Source organism: Sitodiplosis mosellana, unplaced genomic scaffold (assembly GCF_009176505.1).
Source record: "Sitodiplosis mosellana isolate CC-2019 unplaced genomic scaffold, AAFC_SMos_1.0 Smas_scaffold_21, whole genome shotgun sequence".
Taxonomy (NCBI): Eukaryota; Metazoa; Arthropoda; class Insecta; order Diptera; family Cecidomyiidae; genus Sitodiplosis; species Sitodiplosis mosellana.
This window is the reverse complement of record NW_022595263.1, coordinates 1,350,531-1,370,806: the sequence shown is the minus strand read 5'-3', so window position 1 is coordinate 1,370,806 and position 20,276 is coordinate 1,350,531. Positions and strand designations below refer to the sequence as shown.

The 20,276-nt window shown below is 33.4% G+C and overlaps 1 protein-coding gene across 4 annotated transcripts; it reads left to right on the top strand.

Moving 5' to 3' along the window:
* The first annotated feature begins 196 nt into the window (after positions 1-196).
* On the top strand, positions 197-16,084 carry LOC129568629 (inositol-trisphosphate 3-kinase homolog). 4 transcript variants are annotated; one of them, XM_055446749.1, is made up of 4 exons: positions 200-1,192; positions 7,671-7,748; positions 10,376-10,479; positions 13,653-16,084. In XM_055446749.1, the coding sequence occupies exons 1-4, from the start codon at positions 1,046-1,048 to the stop codon at positions 14,452-14,454; spliced, it is 1,131 nt and encodes a 376-aa protein (XP_055302724.1). In that variant the 5' UTR covers positions 200-1,045; the 3' UTR covers positions 14,455-16,084. The 4 variants fall into 4 exon arrangements, with proteins under 4 accessions (XP_055302725.1, XP_055302724.1, XP_055302726.1 ...); XM_055446751.1 differs by lacking the exon at positions 200-1,192 and adding an exon at positions 1,259-1,337; XM_055446752.1 differs by lacking the exon at positions 200-1,192 and adding an exon at positions 7,533-7,552.
* Positions 16,085-20,276: the final 4,192 nt, after the last annotated feature.

Below are 20,276 nucleotides of genomic sequence, written 5' to 3'. Positions count from 1 at the left end.
CTTAAACCTTTGGTATCAACTCGTTGATGCAATTTCACAATAAAGCAAAAAAAAGTGAAGCGTATCGAAAACGCTAGACATCCAGAGATGATAGTGCTGTCGACGTAAGTGCGTCGTTCAAGACGGCACGTCGTATTGAATGCTATCGTTATTGTTTCGACTACTTGAACAGCAGTACAACGGTGTTTGTTGAGTCGCATGTTTATAGCGGCTTACGTTTCGGTTTCCATTGTATATGCTCATTCTTTATAGTGAACGGATCAGGCTTCATCTTTTGTTGATCGCATTCGCTACGTTTCAGTACCACGGCAACGTAGTGTACTCGTTTCTCTCTATATACAACTTCGTTTCATGCTACTTGGTTCAGTCGTGAGTAATACATTCATCGAAATCGGACGTCGGCCGTGTCAAATCCAACCACATTTATTCGGAACGTCAAACAAAACTAAATAGGAGAAAAGAGATTTCCTATATTCAAAAATATTACACTTTACTTATTTCGTTAAAATAATTTTCTATTATTAGAAAGGACTACTTAGGAGCATTTCAAGTGCAAAAAGCAGTGAAACGTTTTCAATGAGAAAGAACACGATTTGATTGAACTCAAACAGAAAGTAAAGGGAAAAAAGAATCATCACAGAAGTATGTTTAGTTGAATATACTGTGAATTAAACGAGGAAACAAAAACAACGCACTCATTAAATTTATTAAGTAGTATTGCTGGGAGAAAAAATCTAATGATTTGTGTGACGGCTCACATCAGAGATCAAATCAATCAGAAAACAAAATAAAACGGTTTGAATCAGTGTTTCATGAAAGAAACAAATGATCGATTGAAAAAACTTTTCTACTTTAGATAAAGTGTAACAATTTCTAACGAATAACAACGACTGTTGTGCGCTAATAAATGTGTTTTCAGTTGCAAATAGACACTTTCTTGAATAACTGTTAATGTGGCCAAAACAATCGACAGTGTGTGTTATTTTATTTCCAAATCGCAACAAAGGGAAAACTACCTACACCCTTCGCACCTTAACTGTGGATAATGACTACGACTTTCATTAATCGACCGATGGCTTGGACCAATCAACGTTTGAAATATACACAAAACGACTGTATCAATTTAAAAGCTTTGTGGAAAATGCTAATTTTAAACGATAACCATGAAAAAGAAGACATCAAAAGCAATAAGGTGTGTTTTATCTTTTTATTCTATTTTTCTTCAACAAATGTTTCTTCGACCTTTCCAATAGCCTTGTTGTACTGAAGACTGAAACGAAAAAAAGAAGAAGAAAACGCCTCAAAAGAACATCGAAGCGGCCAATTTGGAAATCGTGGTGCGTGCATTTGCGTCATCGATCAGCACTGTTGAACTGATCGAACACGTTGTTTTTCTGATACAACCGCAATTTTAGAAGATTATGCGACCATCGATTATTATTTGTTTAATTTTTACAGTAATTCATTACAATTTTATGAACGGAATCGTATCTAGGGCTTGATATGAAAACGACATCTCACATTTCTGGTGGATAGATTTCTTTTTTTTTTTTTCGTTCAGTTTGCATTTAAAGGTTACATTGACGTCATTTTAATGTTGGTACCGGAAAGAAGCAAATTTAAACAAAAAAAAGCGGAGAGGTTGTATATAAAATAACACAAAAAGAAGAAAGAAGCATATGTCAAAAAATCTCACTTGTGCAATACCAGTACGCGTTTCTTTTTATTTGTATGTATCGAATATGGAAACGTTGGAATAATATATCGTTGGCAGCAACAAAACTATGAATTGAACGAACAGGAACTACTATTGGCAATTATTTAGATGTGTTTTTTTTCTGCCTGAGCAATGTCACATTATTCTGTCAAATCAGTTTCACTTTGGTTGTTAATTCCGATTTTCATCCATCTGTATGTGCTACATTTTTATTTCGTCTTTGTCATATAATCGACGACGATAAATACATGATTTGAGTAGTCACGACTTTTCAACATATGTCAACCCGTAATCCATCCATCCACTTTTACTATGTATGTACATTGTACAAATATGGCAAATAAACAATCAGTAGTTTAGTATTTCAAAGAAAAGTGAATTTACTAAACAATTTTTATGAATATGCTTATATTGCCATTTTTGTTGATAAGAAGCGGGGAAACTATAGTAATGATTACTGACAAACCATTGAACGTTGTTTTAGTTTTTTTTTGACAAAATGATAGTTGTGCATGGTTGTACTACTTAGATGAAGCGTTTTCAAGTTCAAAGGTATGTTCAGCGATGAATATTGTATAATTTATGTTCTGAGTGTGTAATATAATATTATGTTTTCATCATCGACCCTCGTTTTGCGCACTGATAATGAATAGGTCACAAATGTAGTTTGGTGCTGTTATTTCGATTTCAACGTATTTGAATGATCTATGACGTAGATAACATGCTTGCAGGAACATGCGTTACACAATTGTGTACAAAAAATTGCATGTTTCAACTTTTTTATTCTCTCCCAGAAATGACACTTAAGTTATGATTACCGCATGATTTTGTTATCGACCTCGAGCAATTCATTCATATACGCTCAACTTGACTTTATAATGATTCGACATTTTAATTACCGCGAATTGTTTTAAGGGAGTTTCTTTTCTTTAGTATAATATTGTCTGTTAGTAAGCATTTTATTAGCGATTAAATGAATAAACACCCATATGTTATAATGACAGAGCTTTTTTTTAAAAGGAGCAAGGCAAATTGCAACAAAAAATGCTATGAATGGAATTATGAGTGTTTTTTTGTTCAGACATTTACAAAAAATTTTTTTTTAAGGCTGTTCGAATTACGTCATCGATAAATTTACACATTTACTCAGCCTCTCTGATCGTCTGTATAAACAGATAGGAAACGTCAAACAAGAAAACTAAAGCGGCACCTGGAGAATGGTTGAAATAGAGAATCATGCATATAGTTTGCTATAACAAATACATATGCATCTGTGTTAGTGCGTCTGTGTTAGTTCGAACGTTGGAAGTATGACACATTACACTTAGTCCCCAGGCGGCGCTGTATTGTTTATTATTTTCATGATCAGAAAGGCTGCTTACCTAAGAACTCAAGACCAAAATGAATCAATAAACTTTTTCTCAATATAGTAATCAGCCATTCTTTGTAGACCGAACGACTACAATTTTACCACTCAAATAGATTCGAACATTAGCATCAGGCTAGAAATATTTCTATCAATTTCTAACATTTTATGCGAATGAATGCTAAGTTTCACTAGCATGTCGAAATGATTTAATGTCAAAAAATTGCTACAAATTCAAAAATTTATATTTGAATCAGTTTTCATTTTATTAGCACGAATAAACAAATTGTCCGAACAAAATGTTTAGCTTCAATAAGTTCAAACTCGAAACAAAATCATATACGAAGTATGAGAAGTATACGTGACGTCATGATTTTCAGATAAATATCCAGTCTGAAATGCATGTCTCAAATTAGTTTCTTAGATGTTGTGATTACTGCTCATCTCGCATATTGAGATCAAGTTCTTCACATTCATCCTAATTCATACATCTCAAAGCAAAACGAATGGAGGTCTTCATTCTTTATGTTTTCTTGTTGTCATGTCAAAAGATTGTCACAGTGACATAGTAGAAGTTCCCACACCATTGCGTTCCCCTAACGCATAGAATGATGTGAAACAAACGTAACCTTCTACGCATTCAAACGGTTACGGCAAAATGAATTGTCGCTGAAAAGACGTAATGGCTGAATAATCTTTATGTGTTGTATTATCGCTTATAATATGCGAAAAAACTTCGATAAAGTGCTAAAAGAATGATTTTCTTTTCGAAATTAATATTTTTCAGCCCTTTGAATAAATTTTCATCTTTTAAATTATAAAAAATTATATTCAAATAGTTGCTGGGCATTGTATTTTTGACCGGTTTTTAAAAACTGATTGATGCACGTGCCAAAACATCGAAACAGACGAATATTATGCGAATTGATAATATTTACAAAAAAATGTTGAACATGTCGAACAGATATATCGCGATATATGGCAATGTTTAAGTATATATTATAATAATAATTATGTCTGAATGTATTCATGATTTCATTTGGCAATTTTTTCTCGCCGATGTTCGTAGTCGATCCTACTTGGCATTCATCCGACAACGTCACTATTATTCAGAGGCTTTGAATTTATTCAGTCAGCAATGTTGAGCTTGGAAATAAAGTATTTTAATCATTATACTATTTATAAATCGATCGAATCATTTGTTGATGAATCTGATCAAATCAATTTACTGAATTTACCTGTTAATTTATTTTCTACATTTTTCAAAATTAAAAATATGCAAAAGAATTTCAAGTAAAACGTAAGCAATGTCCATTAACGTCATTCGGCACTGACGTACGGATAATATGTCTGCACGCAACACTTGAGTCAAACTGAAGAAAAATGGTTGGAATATTATTATCGAATGAAGAAAATAAATAAAAAATGCCATACGCAAGAAAAGGCTACATCAAAGCAACAACACAGTCAAGACTCAGCAGTAGCTTTATATTAATTCAACAGTGTTGAATCAACACAAAAGATGTTACTAATTTATCTTTTTTATTGGAAGTAAAGAGAGAAAAAAAAGTAAGCAAATAAATGAAATTGAGTACTACATAGTAATGCCGTACAGATGCACTACATTACGAAAATACGATATGAATATATTTTAGAAACGATTTTCAATTTCCGAAACCCGATGTTTAGTTTTTGCAATTCAATCATCTTCATTCTGCGGATAAAATGTTAAAGTATGAGTTGGTATTGTTTTTAAGACTAAAATGGATCGATCTAGTGATTTAATAGCTTTCAATAAGCTATTTTGTACAAAAAGTACAAAATATGACAAACGAAATGAAAATAATCGAAAAACAGTCAGCAATTGTCGAAATGTCAGCAATTGACCCGCCATACTTCAGCTTCCTTTGATTTTGCTGCTAAGTTTCGCTTTTGTTCAGCAACAAAAAAACTAAGAAATATACTGTTTTTTTGTCTTTCATTAATAATAAATTTAGGTTTTGAGTCTCCATTTTCAGTTGACACTGTACATTTTCCTTTCTCAAAATTTGGAATTTTCAGATTAGCGGTAGAAAATGTGTGATTTAAAAGGTCTCAACATTCATTTGAACCCGTGAGCATAAAAACAACGTATTGACTCTTCGCCGATGAATACGAAACGCAAAAAAATCGCCGAACAAAGTGAAACACCAATCTGTTATTGGATCAATATGAAACATGAAATCGTTGGCCACTATTTTATTTACGTTGCGCTTTGTTTCGAAGCGCGGCAAGTGTTTCATTTTGTTCCAGTAACAGAACGTTGTATCACTTTGTTCGGCGACGCGCTCAATGTACTGTCTTGAAAAAATATGCATGATTTGATAAATTTTTGTGCGAGTGCAACATAAATTCTGTTCGCTTGAAAGTGAATCGTGAAATATCGGCTGACTATAGAAATTGTGTTTCACTTTAATTGAAACAAAAATGTTTGATACACTTTTGAGTCCATTGGTATGATGATTCATTTTAATGGTGGTTTTGGTCGTGATTTGTCTATGAAGTGAAAATTAACTGATAAGTAGCGCGAATTTCGATGTGCCGATAACACCAATAGAGCAGAAAAAAATACTATATGAAAATCGAAAAAAAAATTAAACTTTTTTTTCGACTGTTGCCTATTTCGGATCGTCTACATGGGAAGTTTGTATGAAATCCTCGGAACGCGGGTTCACGCCGCTGTGAATACATTGGTTTATATAGTGAAATCTATACATGGCCAAAACACGAACGCACAACACCCATTCTATTTCGCTCACACTTACGTGCAATTTTTACCCGTATAACAAAGAAGTCTGCTTTACTGTTAAAAAGATGTGCGCAGTAAAGAAACAAGAACGTACATGTTTCAGCAACGTTAAAGTGCACGTAAGTGTGAGCGAAATAGAATGGGTGTTGTGTTAAAATGAATCATCATACCAATGGACTCAAAACTGTATCAAATCATGCATATTTTTCCGAAACAGTACATTGAGCGCGTCGCCGAACAAAGTGATACAACGTTCTGTTACTGGAACAAAATGAAACACTTGCCGCGCTTCGAAACAAAGCGCAACGTGAATAAAATAGTAGCCAACGATTTCATGCTTCATATTGATCCAATAACAGATTGGTGTTTCACTTTGTTCGGCGATTTTTTTGCGTTTCGTATTCATCGGCGAAGAGTCAATACGTTGTTTTTATGCTCACGGGTTCATTTGTCAAAACTGATATGAGATGTAATACGTCAAATGAAAGATGCTTTGAATGCCCATTTTGCGTATCAGAGTCAAGTTGCATTGGAAACAATGGGAACAACGCAATAAGTTAAGGCTAATTTGAAAACGCAACGAAAAGATAAAATTGATAGCAACAGGTTACAATTTATGATTCGTGATGAACATCGTAATAATAATACCTACAATTATAAAAAATAACACGAAAAATCAACAAATTATGAATGATTTGCAAGGCTACCAGCAGATAAAAAAAAATTCAACACGCTATTGTTAACAATTGTTCGCATTCTGAATACCCTCACACAAACATTGAAATATCTTTCATTCAAATATAATCAATCTTAAATTGATTTAATTTCCATTCAAACGAATACACTTGGCTATGTACAACGACCGAAGCTTGCGATTGTTCTGTCAGTTAAGAAAAAGATTATTATTTTGAGTGTTCTTGCCTTTGGACCCCGATCAAAGCCTATGTTACAAACACCTTATAACATCTCAGATAGATGGCACGTGATTTGCAGAAAAAACAAAAGGGTTGGTTACAGATCGCCCAACTCGTTTTTATCTTGTCATTGCATATAACCGATCTGTTATTATCGCGCAAATATGAGCTCTTCGAGAACACAGTTTCTTGTGTTAAACAGATGAGGATTTATTGTGGTTGCAATTATATCTTACAACATTTTTTTTGTCTCAGTTCTAAATGGAATGTATTTTACTTTGTCCAGAATAATTGAATCATTGTTGATTATTGTTCTCAAAAATAATGCCAATTGATTGATTTTAATATTAAAATGACATATTTCATGTGTTTACTTAAACGTTCAGTGTATTTGTCGTTCAACATGAATCGCCTTCACAAGCCATGAAAAAAGTGTATGAAAATTAAATAAAAGTGAATAACGCAATAAAAATATGCCAATGGGTTATTGCTCGCCTATCACAGGTTGACTCACATTCGTATGCTTCTCAAATTATAAAATAAGAATAACAACAGCATCTTTGTTTTTCTTACTAAATGTGATTTACGTTTCGCTACCTCTCAGACGCGTGCACAACGATTGATTGGTGCACAACGATTGATCAATTTTTTTAAAACTGGTTTGGTATTCAGTATTTGGTAGTTGAAAGAAACTTTTTTGTGCATGTCACCTTCCTATTCACATCGTGATCAAATCTAACGAAAGATGGACAAATCATCTTGACTATGTATATACATAATTTTACAAGGCTTTGATTTTCTTTAAAACCAATTAACCACCAAACGTAGGCTACGTAGCACAATGGTTTTTCTTCTAATTCCATTTTTTCTTCTTTTCCCTTGCAGAGCTTAGGACTGATTCCACATTCGATAAGCGACAAAAACTCGGAAAATGATATGTCATTATTAAAATTCTTCGCCATTGTAAGTATTGTAAATCAAATGATGATTATTTAGTGTGAATAGAAGATTTGGAAAATTCTGTCCTTAAAATCTGTGATACGTTTACAAAGATAGGGCTGAGTTCTTGTAGATTATAAATTTGTTGTAGTAATCTGTACGAATTTTAGAGTTTTTAGAGGAATTTTAGAGTTTTAATCAAATTTTTAATACGTAACTGCACAACGTACGAGATGCGAGTCACTTTATCAATTGCTAACCATTTGGCGAGTAGGATAAAAAAAACGTACTGAAACCAGCATAATTATATGTGTATATAGACAACTTGATTTGATCTTTAGTGTTTTATAATTTATACAATCACACTTCGTGTTTCATTTGACAATAGAACACAAAATGGTCATTATTCCCACTTCCACGATGATATGCAGAAACAGAGAATGGTATGGCAACAGAGGTGGTTCTATTATCGAAATATGGTAGATTGAATGAAAAGATTCGCTATGCACAGTATGAAAAAAAAACTTCAGCTTAACCCAATTACGTAGACAAGACGCGTTTTGTTTTCTAGCAGAATTTTGATATACGATCAGTGGTATAGCAGCAAAGTAGTTTTGAATCCACAATTTTTTCGAGAAATAATTTTTTCTACATTGAAATTTTCATTAGGAAAAAATATTATAATTTATGATCATTCTACATTATAGAATACCTACGTCAATTGATTACTTTCGATAACACGTTTTTCAAAACTCCACTTGATTATTATTTGGTTACTTGGTTTTTCCAATTTTTTTTGAGTAATTTCAAAATACTATTAATGTTACGACATCTGGCAAAATTGCTATGATTATTTCCCTTATTATATATACTGTAACGCAAAGCTTACATACAACACAGCAAATAAAATGAGAACTACTGAGACAAAGCCCAGTCTCTTGAAAGTGTTTGTAAAAGTAAGATTTAAATCTGAGGTACGTAAAAAAGATACCTCCAATTTCACAGCCGTAGTTCCCATTACAACTCTCTTTTGCTTACGTTAAATTCAATCTCCCTTTTTTACATTTTCAGAAACCTCTATAATGTCTGAGAATTATTATCTGTGTAGTAATTTCGATGGTAAAAAAATATGATTCTCAGTGTAAAATTGAGTAAGTGTAATCTGTAGTTGATAAGGAGAAAGCCGTCATTAAACTGTGCATACTGTTTGCTTTCTGAAATGAACCCATGTTAATGATGAATTTCAATTCAGAACTGTTCGAATGCTAACTATTTCAAAATAGATTTGATTTTAAACAGCGCCTTCATCATTTCACAAGGTACTCGAACCATGAAAGTTCCCTACGGGCGACCGACCTCTGAATAGGTCAACAGGTCAACATCATTTTTAAGGCATTTGCTTATAATATCTTTCGTATGTCTTTGTTTGTACGTACATTAATAAAGAAGTTTTTCGACTTTTGTTTTCAAAGACGCTAGTCATGCCGTCATATCGTTCTCTTGTATTTGAGACTGGTTGCGGTTTGTGCCGAAAATCTGACAAAATCGAAATAATCATAATGGAGGTGGCCGCAATTTGTTATGAAAGGAATGACAGAGACAACAATACACCTAAAACGTACATACCATTGATGGTTCGGAAACAATGTGAACACAAGTCAAGTGCAAAACTCAACCACAAATGCACAAAAAACCTGAATAATTTGAACGTACAATAATGAAGAATACGTCAAAGTTCGACCCAAAAATGTTGAACAAAATTGAACTATTAGAATTAGTCAAGAGAAATGTAGAATGTCTATTCGCAAGTGCATATTGGTTACTTATACGTTGAATAATTAGAGCAGAAAACTTCATCGCGTACGTGACAAACAACACGGCGTTCACTTGTACGAGATTAGATACAAACCGTTTTCCACTGAAATTCTTATATCGAGTATTTTTGTGAAGGTGTTTTAGTGCAATCGAATCAGCATCCGAGGCAAATCACAATAAACCTTTTTATTAATCATGATAAATCGTGGGCATTCAGGGTGGGGAATTCAATAGTATGTACCCCAAAACGTGTCTGTATCGATTTTAATTAGTCTAATATACCGCCATGATTGAATCGTAAGCTATTCCATTCGAGTTATGATAAGTTAAATTAACTAAGTCTCAATCGAAACCAGAATTTAAGCACAGAGACGAACATTAGTGAATTATGCATGGTTGGTGTTTGTTGCAGTCACCAATTGACGTCACAGACGTTCGATCATGAAATGCGCGAACGCGCACGTTCTCTGATAGATTCAAAATGAACAGAAAATAAAAGATAAAACCAATAACAGTAAAAGTGTGTGAGAGTGAAACAAAATAAGATAACGCAAAAACAATATAAAAAATATAGTACAAACATAGAGGGAATGAATGATTTACAAATCTGTCGGACAGCTACCGCAAACGCAATCGTAAACGCAGCAGTATGCTAATAAGAGCAACGTCGCACGAGCGTTTCAGCCGCACTGATAAGCAATAAAACGAGGAAAAAATGAACAAAATATGCCTTCCGTTCCATTTAAACTATTGGTTCTCTTCTTGTATCCAAATTTATTCATCAAATTTTTGTTTCAATATGTTCATAAATATGATTTGTTTTTTTTTTTTCATAGAACGCATTGGAATTAAGCGCTCCAGCCTCACCTGTGTTATTACTACAGCAACAAAAAAGTATACCATCAGGAACTTGGTTACAACTAGCTGGACATCCAGAAAGGTAAAATAAAACGAATCCCGCAAATTTTTTAATAAATTTTTTTATTATTGCATTGGCCGTTGGTATTCAATGAATTTCATACGTGATCTCACTCGTTTGAATTGCCTGACTTGTAGGAAATATCATTTTTCAACTGCGAAAATATAATGCAATAATATAATATAATATTTACACATAAATTATGACTTCAACAAGTGATAAAAATTGGACAATATATGAAAAAAAACTGGACAAACTTGGAAGTCATAAATTTCTTTGAAAATATACATTTTGAAGGTAAAGTCTTCAGGTTAAAATGTTTTTTTTTCTCAATAATCACTCTTATCAAGTGTTATCTAATTGTATCTGCAATGTACAATACAATAAAACATTTCTTTATCCATGTTCCATCGGTATAAAAAGAGACATGCTGGCAGAATACACAAAGAAAACCAGAAAATATAAAATGAAGAGTCGAATCAATATAAGAAAAGAAAGTTCAGTGTCGTTTGCATCACGATGGGGGAGATACCTATATAATAAGAGGTATAGCACAACTGTTCACTTCAAATTCAGCTCGAGCCATTTTCAGCGCTTTAAACACAGACTTGCGGAATTTAAGCCAAATGGAAGCTACGTACAAATCACACCGTTTTATAAGAATACGTTGGTGTTTTCCATCGTTATCTGTCTCTACTCTTGTCCATGATTCCGTATAAAATATTGTTTCGATGAAGAAACGATATTTTTATTGCATAAAATTGTGCGTCATATGAATAAATTTAAAATATTTAATTATTACATACGTATAAATCTACGTATAAAAAGCAAATAAGAATGATTCGTGTATGCATACACAAATACGAATTTTATTTATGTTATGCAGAAGTTGGTGTAGCTCAAACATTGATATCAAGAAAATCAGTATTTATAAACAGAGCCTGAATAAGGAAATCGCATATATATGAACCATTAGGAATAAAACTCAGACTTGATCACAGTGTTACCGAAAGTGGAACTTGATTCCGTTGCACGCAGAAAAAGAGTAAATTTGTTGCTGTAATAATGGCCTAAAATTCGAAGTTGAACAGTATGATGTATGAAGATTCACATTTGCGTATTAACGCTTAAAGCACCAATTTTGCATATTGCGTTTTGAGTCTTACCTTTGCGAACATTTCAATAAAGTTTGTGATTTACTCTCGGAGGTTCACACGATACTCGCAAAGCGAAGATAACGAATGAGACTACTACGACATATTTATTGTGATACGATTTATACAAACCACATGAGGGGATTAGAAAATCGTCATCGTCATCATTATTTTCTGATGATGTACCGAATTGTAAATGTTGAGCTGTTAATTTGCAATTCAAATGCACTGTAAATCAATAAAGCCGCACATTAACCTACGTAAGCACAGGGTTTCCATTCAGTTCAAATTCAGACAAGCTATGTTGATAAGTGATAGAAGAAGAAATGTCACACTAACCGAGATTTCTTGACTCGCCCATACTACAAACTATACAGTATTTATCTTTTCGTATAACTTAATGATTAACATTCATTTCGATACATTTGTCAAATAAAATATTCACATTGCATTTGTGCAATTTGTTCTGATAAAGTCCAATGGCGATAACTCATTCGATGCCGTACTTTCCTAAATCCTATTCAGGAATATATCAAAGAAATGTTTATATTTATATTTTAAAAGCTAAATATAGCAAGCTCATGCGACAACAAAAAATGAAAACGAGCAAAATAAGCGAAGAAATCGAAACAAATAGAGTGACAGCTAGAGCTGATCCATGCTGCTAATAAATACGACAATGTGCGCACGTATGTTCGCACAATCAGAGTAAATGAACTGCCAATATGCGTCAATCAAACGTTGTTTTTTTTCTTTTTCTTCGATATTGTCTCTGTTCATCTGTCTCTATCACAATCTTAGCCCAATACGCGAGAATAAATATTCAAGCTTTGAAATTCGTAGCTTGATCGAATATTTCAACAATAAACATATTCAAAATCAATTTATTAGCATGTAGACCTCTATAAAAAAATAGACACAAAAAAAATGTGTGAATATATCATACCCCAGAGCTTTTGTACCAAAATGATTTTGACAAACGAAGTTGAATGATTAAATGCAATCGATTAATGGCGAATGAGTATCAAAATAGATATATTGTAAATTGATTGTAAAAAAAATGTTTATTTATTGGGTGTGTGAATTAATAACCGGTTTTTCACGTCAGACTGTACCGCTCACATATGCGCAATAGCATTTCAATGACATATATGTCATTTTGAAGTGTTATTTGTCAGCTTTCTAAATCAGTCGGGAAAAATATTCTATCTTGTGTGCATCATGTTTTTTCCAACAATGCAAAATTTTGAAAATTGGAGAAAAAACGGCATTTGCTTTGGGGGCTGTTTTTTCACACGGAAAAAAATTGAAAAAAAGATTATTCTTGTATCGGGTTGGCGCTGTATATCGACAATGGACCCTTCTCGATAGACTCATGCAGAAAAAACCATATTTTGATCATTGCTCCTTTTCATTATAGAGGGCGCCGCAATCGCTCCCTCGAAAATGCTTGTTTTGCCATATATGCGTAGGTGGGAAAGATATGGTCCGTTATGCGGAGATGAAATCATATCAAAATGTTAGATTTGATCGTTCCCAACAATAACTAATCGTTATATATCAATTTGAGACAGCAGAATCGAAAAATTTGCTCATTGTCTCAAAAAAGTGGTTTTTCGAGGAAAAATTTTTCAGTGACTTTTCACACATCGAGACAAAAATTTCTAAGGAGCAATTGAATAAAAACACACGCTATGCCCCCGCTGTATACTCCAGACATCGCCACTTCTTACAACCATAGGTTTCAGACAATTCAAAATCTCCTAAGTGGAGAACGGTTTACTTATTTTCAAAAAAGTAAAAAAAAGTAAAAAAAATGGGTTAATTCATTTATGACGTCAGAAGTACCGTTATTTTTTCGAGATGTTTTCTGTAAATCGCCTGGAATTAAGGCAAAGAATGTCGCTTCCGATGGAAAATACTTTGAACAAAATATATTGTACCATTTTCTTTAAATGAAGATTCAAATTTCACAAAAAAAAACGGTTTTAATTCACACACCCAATATAAATCCGTTTTTGTCTTCTTTGGTATTTACAGCATTGCACCCGGGGCCAATGGGATTGTACGAAAGCGAATTTCAGGCGTTGATGATTCCGAAGCCATTGCATATCGTGGAATCAGTAAAGATGCTTATGCATCGAAAATTGTACCAAAATTTTTAGGCGTAACTGAGTCGAATGGAGACACATATTTGGAACTACAAGATTTATTGCATGGCTTCAGAGATCCAGCAGTAATGGATATTAAGATGGGGAGGCGCACATTTCTTGAGAGTGAAGTAAAAAATACCAAATTACGTAATGACTTATACAAAAAAATGATAGCTGTAGCGCCAACAGAGCCAACCGACGAGGAGCATAAGCAAGAAGCTGTCACAAAACTACGTTACATGCTGTTTCGAGAACGCATGTCGAGCTCTGAATCGAAAGGATTTCGCATTGAAGCACTGAGAATGAAAGGTTCTTCGCCGATTACAGATCTCAAGACTGTCAAAAGCGATACTGATGTGTATAACACCATCGCCCGATTTTTATGCCGTAAACAAAATGTGACCAAACAGTTATTGGAACGACTCAAACAAATTCGCGGCTACATTGAAAAGTCCCATTTTTTTCAACGTCATGAAATTGTCGGCAGTAGTATATTTATTGTTTATGATGAAGATCGAGTGGGCGCTTGGCTTATTGATTTTGCAAAATCGCGTAGACTAGATGAACACGTTAAAATTGACCACCGTTCACAATGGGAAATTGGAAATTTTGAAGAAGGAATTCTATATGGTGTCGATCAACTTATTAGTATATTTGAAGATATTTCTGCAGAATCAAATTCAACGTAACGAAGTCGTAAAAAAACATCGAGAACAATCGAGGAAAAATATAGAAAAACAAAACTCTAACTCCACGGCCAGGGCTACAGGAGATAATGATTGTTTATTTACAAAAATTTGTTATTCTATGAATTGAATAATAAACAGACGCCAAGAATGGGGGCAACAAAAACATTTTTCACAACATCTAGATTACGGCTGTCTAAATCGTTTGCTAATGAATGTTGTCCAAACAAATCAACTATTGCTGGTAACCTTTAAATATAATGGTTTAAATAAACAGAAAGGAAAGTTATTGATTGTAAACATGTGAACAAATATACACTACCGTGCAAAAGTTTGGAACCACTAGGTATTTTTCATACGAATTGACCATTTTTGGTGGACCCAAATTAACATATTTCGGAAACACCTGCACTCTTGATATTTTGTGCATAGTTTCTACAACGTTTCAATAGTAAATCACAGAGGTTTCATCAAAAAATATTCACGTATTTAAAAACTATATCAATTTGAATTTGATTTGTTTTAATCTTCATACAAATTTGATCATTTGTCGCCTCAAATTCGAAATTTTTCGGTCAAATTTTGGTATAATATATCTGCCCAAATCGGACATTTTGTCTGCTCATTTTAGAAATTCATCTGGCCAATTTAGACTTTGTCTGACCATATTAGATTTATCCCATTTTTCACACATTACAAATTCAAATTGCTATATTTTCGAAATGCATGAATATTTTTTGATGAAACCTCTGTGTGTTTACTATTGAAACGTTGTAGAAACTATGCACAAAATATCAAGAGTGCAGGTGTTTCCGAAATATGTTAATGAGTCCACCAAAAATGGTCAATTTGTATGAAAAATACCCAGTGGTTCTAAACTTTTGCACGGTAGTGTATTTCAAAGCAATATTATTTAAAATACTTTTAAAAGAATAAGTTGTTCTCGAAAAATTGAATTGAAACATTTTCTATGTAAAAGAAGTTCAAAATGAATTTTCCAAACAAATTTAAGACTGATGTTTAAGAGTATAAACTTAGAAAATTAAAGGAAAAACGTATCTTATATTATTTAAAATTATATTTTTACACAATGGGCGAACATAAATTACAAGAAAAAAATACTAAAAACTAATATTCAATCGTTTTATTTTCATTTCATTCTGATGTTTGCATATAAGAACATTTCTATTAAAGTTGCAATATTAAATGATTCTTTTACAATTTTTTTTTACTGTCTCATAAATCCACGTTAACCAAAGCAAATATTGTATGAAAAATGTGATAAGAAAACATTGTTATCGTAAAATGCGCCAATAACAAAATAGGACAAATTATAATTGTGTTAGGTAATATAGTGCAGAGATTTTGAATTCACTTCGAACATTTTGCCGTTATGCAACATATTTATTAAAATGTTGCGTAATTTTTATTTCACACCGGCGAAATATTAATGGTAACGAGAATTACTTTAGATCACAAAATGAAAAAAAGAAATTTCTAAGAAAATTATATGTTCACAAATAATTGCAGCAAATTTAGTAGAAAATATGTAGGAAATGCTATTCACCCATCAAATTTTCAGAAACATTTGATTTGATTTATCAAAGCCATAAATAGATACTGAATATTTCGATATCTGTGCGTTTTTTTAAATCGATTATGAGAAATTTTCTAGAAAAAAAAGTTTCAAACACTAGAGTCAAGTCGATTCAATGTCTTCTTTAAAAATGAAGTTTTGAAATTGCTTCATATGAAATTATGCAAATATTCTAATAATAGAAGACATACAAAAGAGGTAATGTATATTGACATTGCACGATTTGAATTTTCTGCGTTATTTCGTTCTCATAATAATTTCAAAGACAGCTAATTTGACCATCAATTTCAATGTCGATTCATTTGATTTCCTTTGCAAAACGTATGCAACGCACGCAATACATTTCATAGCTAATTCAAATGTATTTTGATTGTTAAACTCAGTGGCTGTCTATTACCTATTGCTCTACATTGAACATTATTGAGAATTCCGAAGGGTTATTTGGGATTATTTTTGTACTAGATTGCATTATTTGAATTATTCAAATCTAGTTTCTACTTTCCCCCTTGCATTTACCATTTCAGCTACCGAAATTTGAAGGGTTTAAATCAAACGAAGCAAGAATCACATCGACCATTCCATACGAAATCAACGAGATTCTGTATTGGGGTCTCAAGATTGGCTCGGGACAAGTGCCATTGTTGGGGAAACGTCCACATTTCCTAACAAAACCGAAATATTTTTGCTGATATTGGATGTCCTTATGGAGATATGGTGGTCCAAAGTTGAGCAGATCGTGAAAAAATCGAGTTTTTAGGAAGCTGTATCTCGTCATGGCGTTGAAGTTTTAGTATGAATTTTTCAGAGTTTGTAGATTTTGACGATCTCTATCGATTGAGAATTATAGCCATCAGATCTGGGACCCATACAAAAAAATGATTTTGAAGTTTAAGAGTGGGTCTAACTTTTGAGCCCGTGTTGGTTCGACCATCGGAATTGTGTCATTTTGATGGGAATCCAATCTCCCTTGGTGCGGTTTACGTATACTTGAGTCAAAAAATCGCACAAATTTCGCGTTTTCACCCAAAAACGTCTATTTATCGGCCAGATACAGCATTGAAACAAGTTTAAACGGCTTTTTCACGTCAAAATTATGGGGAAACCGATATTTTAACACTCATTTTAGCATATTTTGGATGCAAAAGACATTTTAATGCCAACATGACGAAATGTTTTCGAAGGGTCAAATTATGCATACTTAATCATCTAACGCATAATCATACGCTTATAATGATCATTGACAAGTCTTTTTCTACGTATTTTTGGACAAGGAATCGGTTCAGACTTACTACCAACCCATTTGATCGCTTTAAAATGTCGAAAAGTGCATCTGTTCAAAAATCGCAATATTTCGTAGAAAAATCAGTTGTTTTGACACCAGATATGCCTTTTTATGAGTTTTCACATCATCAGACTCATATTTTTTTGTGAAAATATTGATGTTTAAGAACAATTAAATATCTTATCGTTCCCAAATCGGCATTTTGTCTAAAAAACGGTCAATTTTTACAAGAGGTACCCGAAAAATACCTTAAACTGTACTGTTATAACCATATTCGGCAACGCCCCGGGGCGCCGAACGCCGAAGGGCGCTGAAAAGGCGCTCGAGCGCATTTTTTTTCATAGCCACGAGAGCGCCGAAGGCGCTCGAGCGCATATATTCTCCATAGAAAAGGCGCAGGAAAAATAGAAAAGAGCGCATTTCTCATAGAAAAAAATTGTTGCGAGACCGCCGATATAGCACGAAAAAGGCGCAAACACTGATGTGATTCTTATATTACACTAAGAAAAACATGCGAACAGTCTTTTTGTAAATATTCAAAGCAGAACAAAATAAAAGTGAGAGAACTATAAATTCTTAGTCTCAAAAATGATCGAAATATTAATCAACGTTTGCACCACATATTAAACGAATAATTGCTCCTTGCCAATGTTAGCAGTTTTACGGCTTCTGTTTATTATTTGTGAGATAGAATAAACAAAACGCGGTACGTCGCTAAAACCGAAAAATACTATGCATCAAGTATATGTTCCGTCACTCGCGCCTGCTGTCGCCGGCTGTGATACTGTTTTCCAATAATTTTAGCTGCTGAAATCGATAAATTGCCATTTATTCGGGACTTTGTCATTTGAAAATTTAACTCTGGCTTAATACTTTTTACCAACGAATTGTTTACGAAAACGTGTAACGATTAAAACAAAAAATACTGCAGTACGTTTCAAGCGAAACAGAAAATGATTTGGTCATCGGTTTTTGGTGTTTTGATATAATGTACAGTCACAATTCGTCGTCGAGTCTCACTTTCCAAATCCGATCAATATATCAATGGCACAAGAGCGCCTTAATGGTCTTGCAATTACATCTATCGAACATGAAGTTGCAGAAAAAATTGATTACAATGATATTATCGAAAGTTTTACAGATTCTAAAGCACGAAAAATGAAGTTAACTTGAACAGATTTTGTTGTACTTTGAATAATTTCTTTAAAATATATATCACACCTCAAATTCGATGCATTTTTATTTTATTGAAAAAAATTATCCTCTTTTTCTTTCTAAGTAAAAGGTGCTGCGACATATCTTGCCCCGAGGCGCCGAAGGCGCTCGCGGAGGCCCTGCATATTCGTCTATTTTGAGGGCTGAAAATCGAAAATTTATTGTCTCCGAACAATAAAATACAATATCTCTTATCATTTTGGTGTGAAATTGGTATGTTATTTATTAACTTTGCGCCCAAACAACGATATCTTGGATCAAACGCATAAAGTACGCATTTTGAAGGGATTCTGTGATATATTTAGCCTTATTTAGCTCTGTAACTTTTTACGGACGACAAAAATTCGGTGAGACATAATCCGACCATCATCAATTTGAAATTCGGCTTTAATTCCAACGAACTCAATCGTAAATCATTGAAAGCTACTTTGCCTACAACATTTTATTTGGAATTTTCAAAGTTTATTAAATAAAAAAATCGTATCTTGTCATTTCCATCGATTCAACGCTTCGGATCATACCTTTATACTTCAGATTCAACAGCTTTTATCGTTTGGGCCGACCATTTGTAAGTTTGCAAATTTTATGCTTATTCCGTTATCGGATACTCTTTTCCATTCCATTTCACAATGATTGACACGTCCTTAGGCGTGCTCATTATTTGAGTTCAAACTTTTTGCAGTTGTCAATATTTTCCTAATCACAAACAATCTCACCAGGTTATATGCAGGTACGTGACTGAAAATCAAATGGAATTGATACAACATAGAACCTAACTATTTAACTGGATGTATTTTTACACAAAAAAATGCTTCACTATATTTGGCAGACAAGCGTAAAAAGAAGTCGCAACCTATGCATAACACTAACAAAACAAAGTAAAACACGAATTTCCGATGAGCGCATTCAGTGAAGTTCATTCCAATTTGTGCACGTCGTTAGACGCACTCATGAACGCGACTAAACGAACTCATCAACTTCCGTAAATGTTCCGTAATGAAAACCAAATTTTACTTTTCCGTACACAACGTGTCAAGGGAAAGTATAGGAATTGGTCCCGAAAACTTTTTTCGCAAAATTGGTTTAGATCATCATAAAAACTCATGAAACGCGTAGAAAACCACTTTTTGAGACACTTTTCCGTTCGTGTGCCGTCGTCGTCGTTGTCGTCGTTGTCGTCGTTGTCGTCGTCGTCGTAGCTGTTTGTAAACACGATAACTCAAAAAATAATTGAGATAATCAAAATCTGGAAATGCCAAAAGTTTTGTATTCGAAAAACTTAGTTTAAGTTCGAAGATGAGCCATTTTCGATTTGATCCTGGGGTACTTGCCCTAAGAAAAACCTCAAAAAATTTACACTTTTGTATGGGAGGTACCCGTAAATCGACTTCGATTGGCTTCAAACTTTCTGGGATTTCATTTTTCGGAAGAAAAATAAGATTCTGAAAGTTTGAAACCAATCGGAATCGATTTACGGGTACCTCCCATACAAATTTTTTGAAATTTCGACTAAAATTACCGATTTTTGGACAATTTTGTATGGGAGGTACCCGTTAATCGATTCTGATTGGCTTCAAACTTTCTGTGGTTTCATTTTTTGGAGAAAAAATAAGATTCTGAAAGTTTCATGTTGATCGCATTTGCAGAAGTTTGATTTTTTGTCCTCAATTTTTGTCGACATTTTTTTGGAAAAAAATTAAGGGCCAAAAACCAAACTTCTGCAAATGCGAT

Excerpts from the sequence above, each read along its gene's own strand:
- LOC129568629 (XM_055446749.1), top strand. The coding sequence starts at position 1,046 with ATGACTACGACTTTCATTAATCGACCGATGGCTTGGACCAATCAACGT. Across the intron at positions 1,193-7,670 it reads AAGACATCAAAAGCAATAAG|AGCTTAGGACTGATTCCACA; the intron begins GTGTGTTTTATC and ends TTTCCCTTGCAG. Across the intron at positions 10,480-13,652 it reads CTAGCTGGACATCCAGAAAG|CATTGCACCCGGGGCCAATG; the intron begins GTAAAATAAAAC and ends TGGTATTTACAG.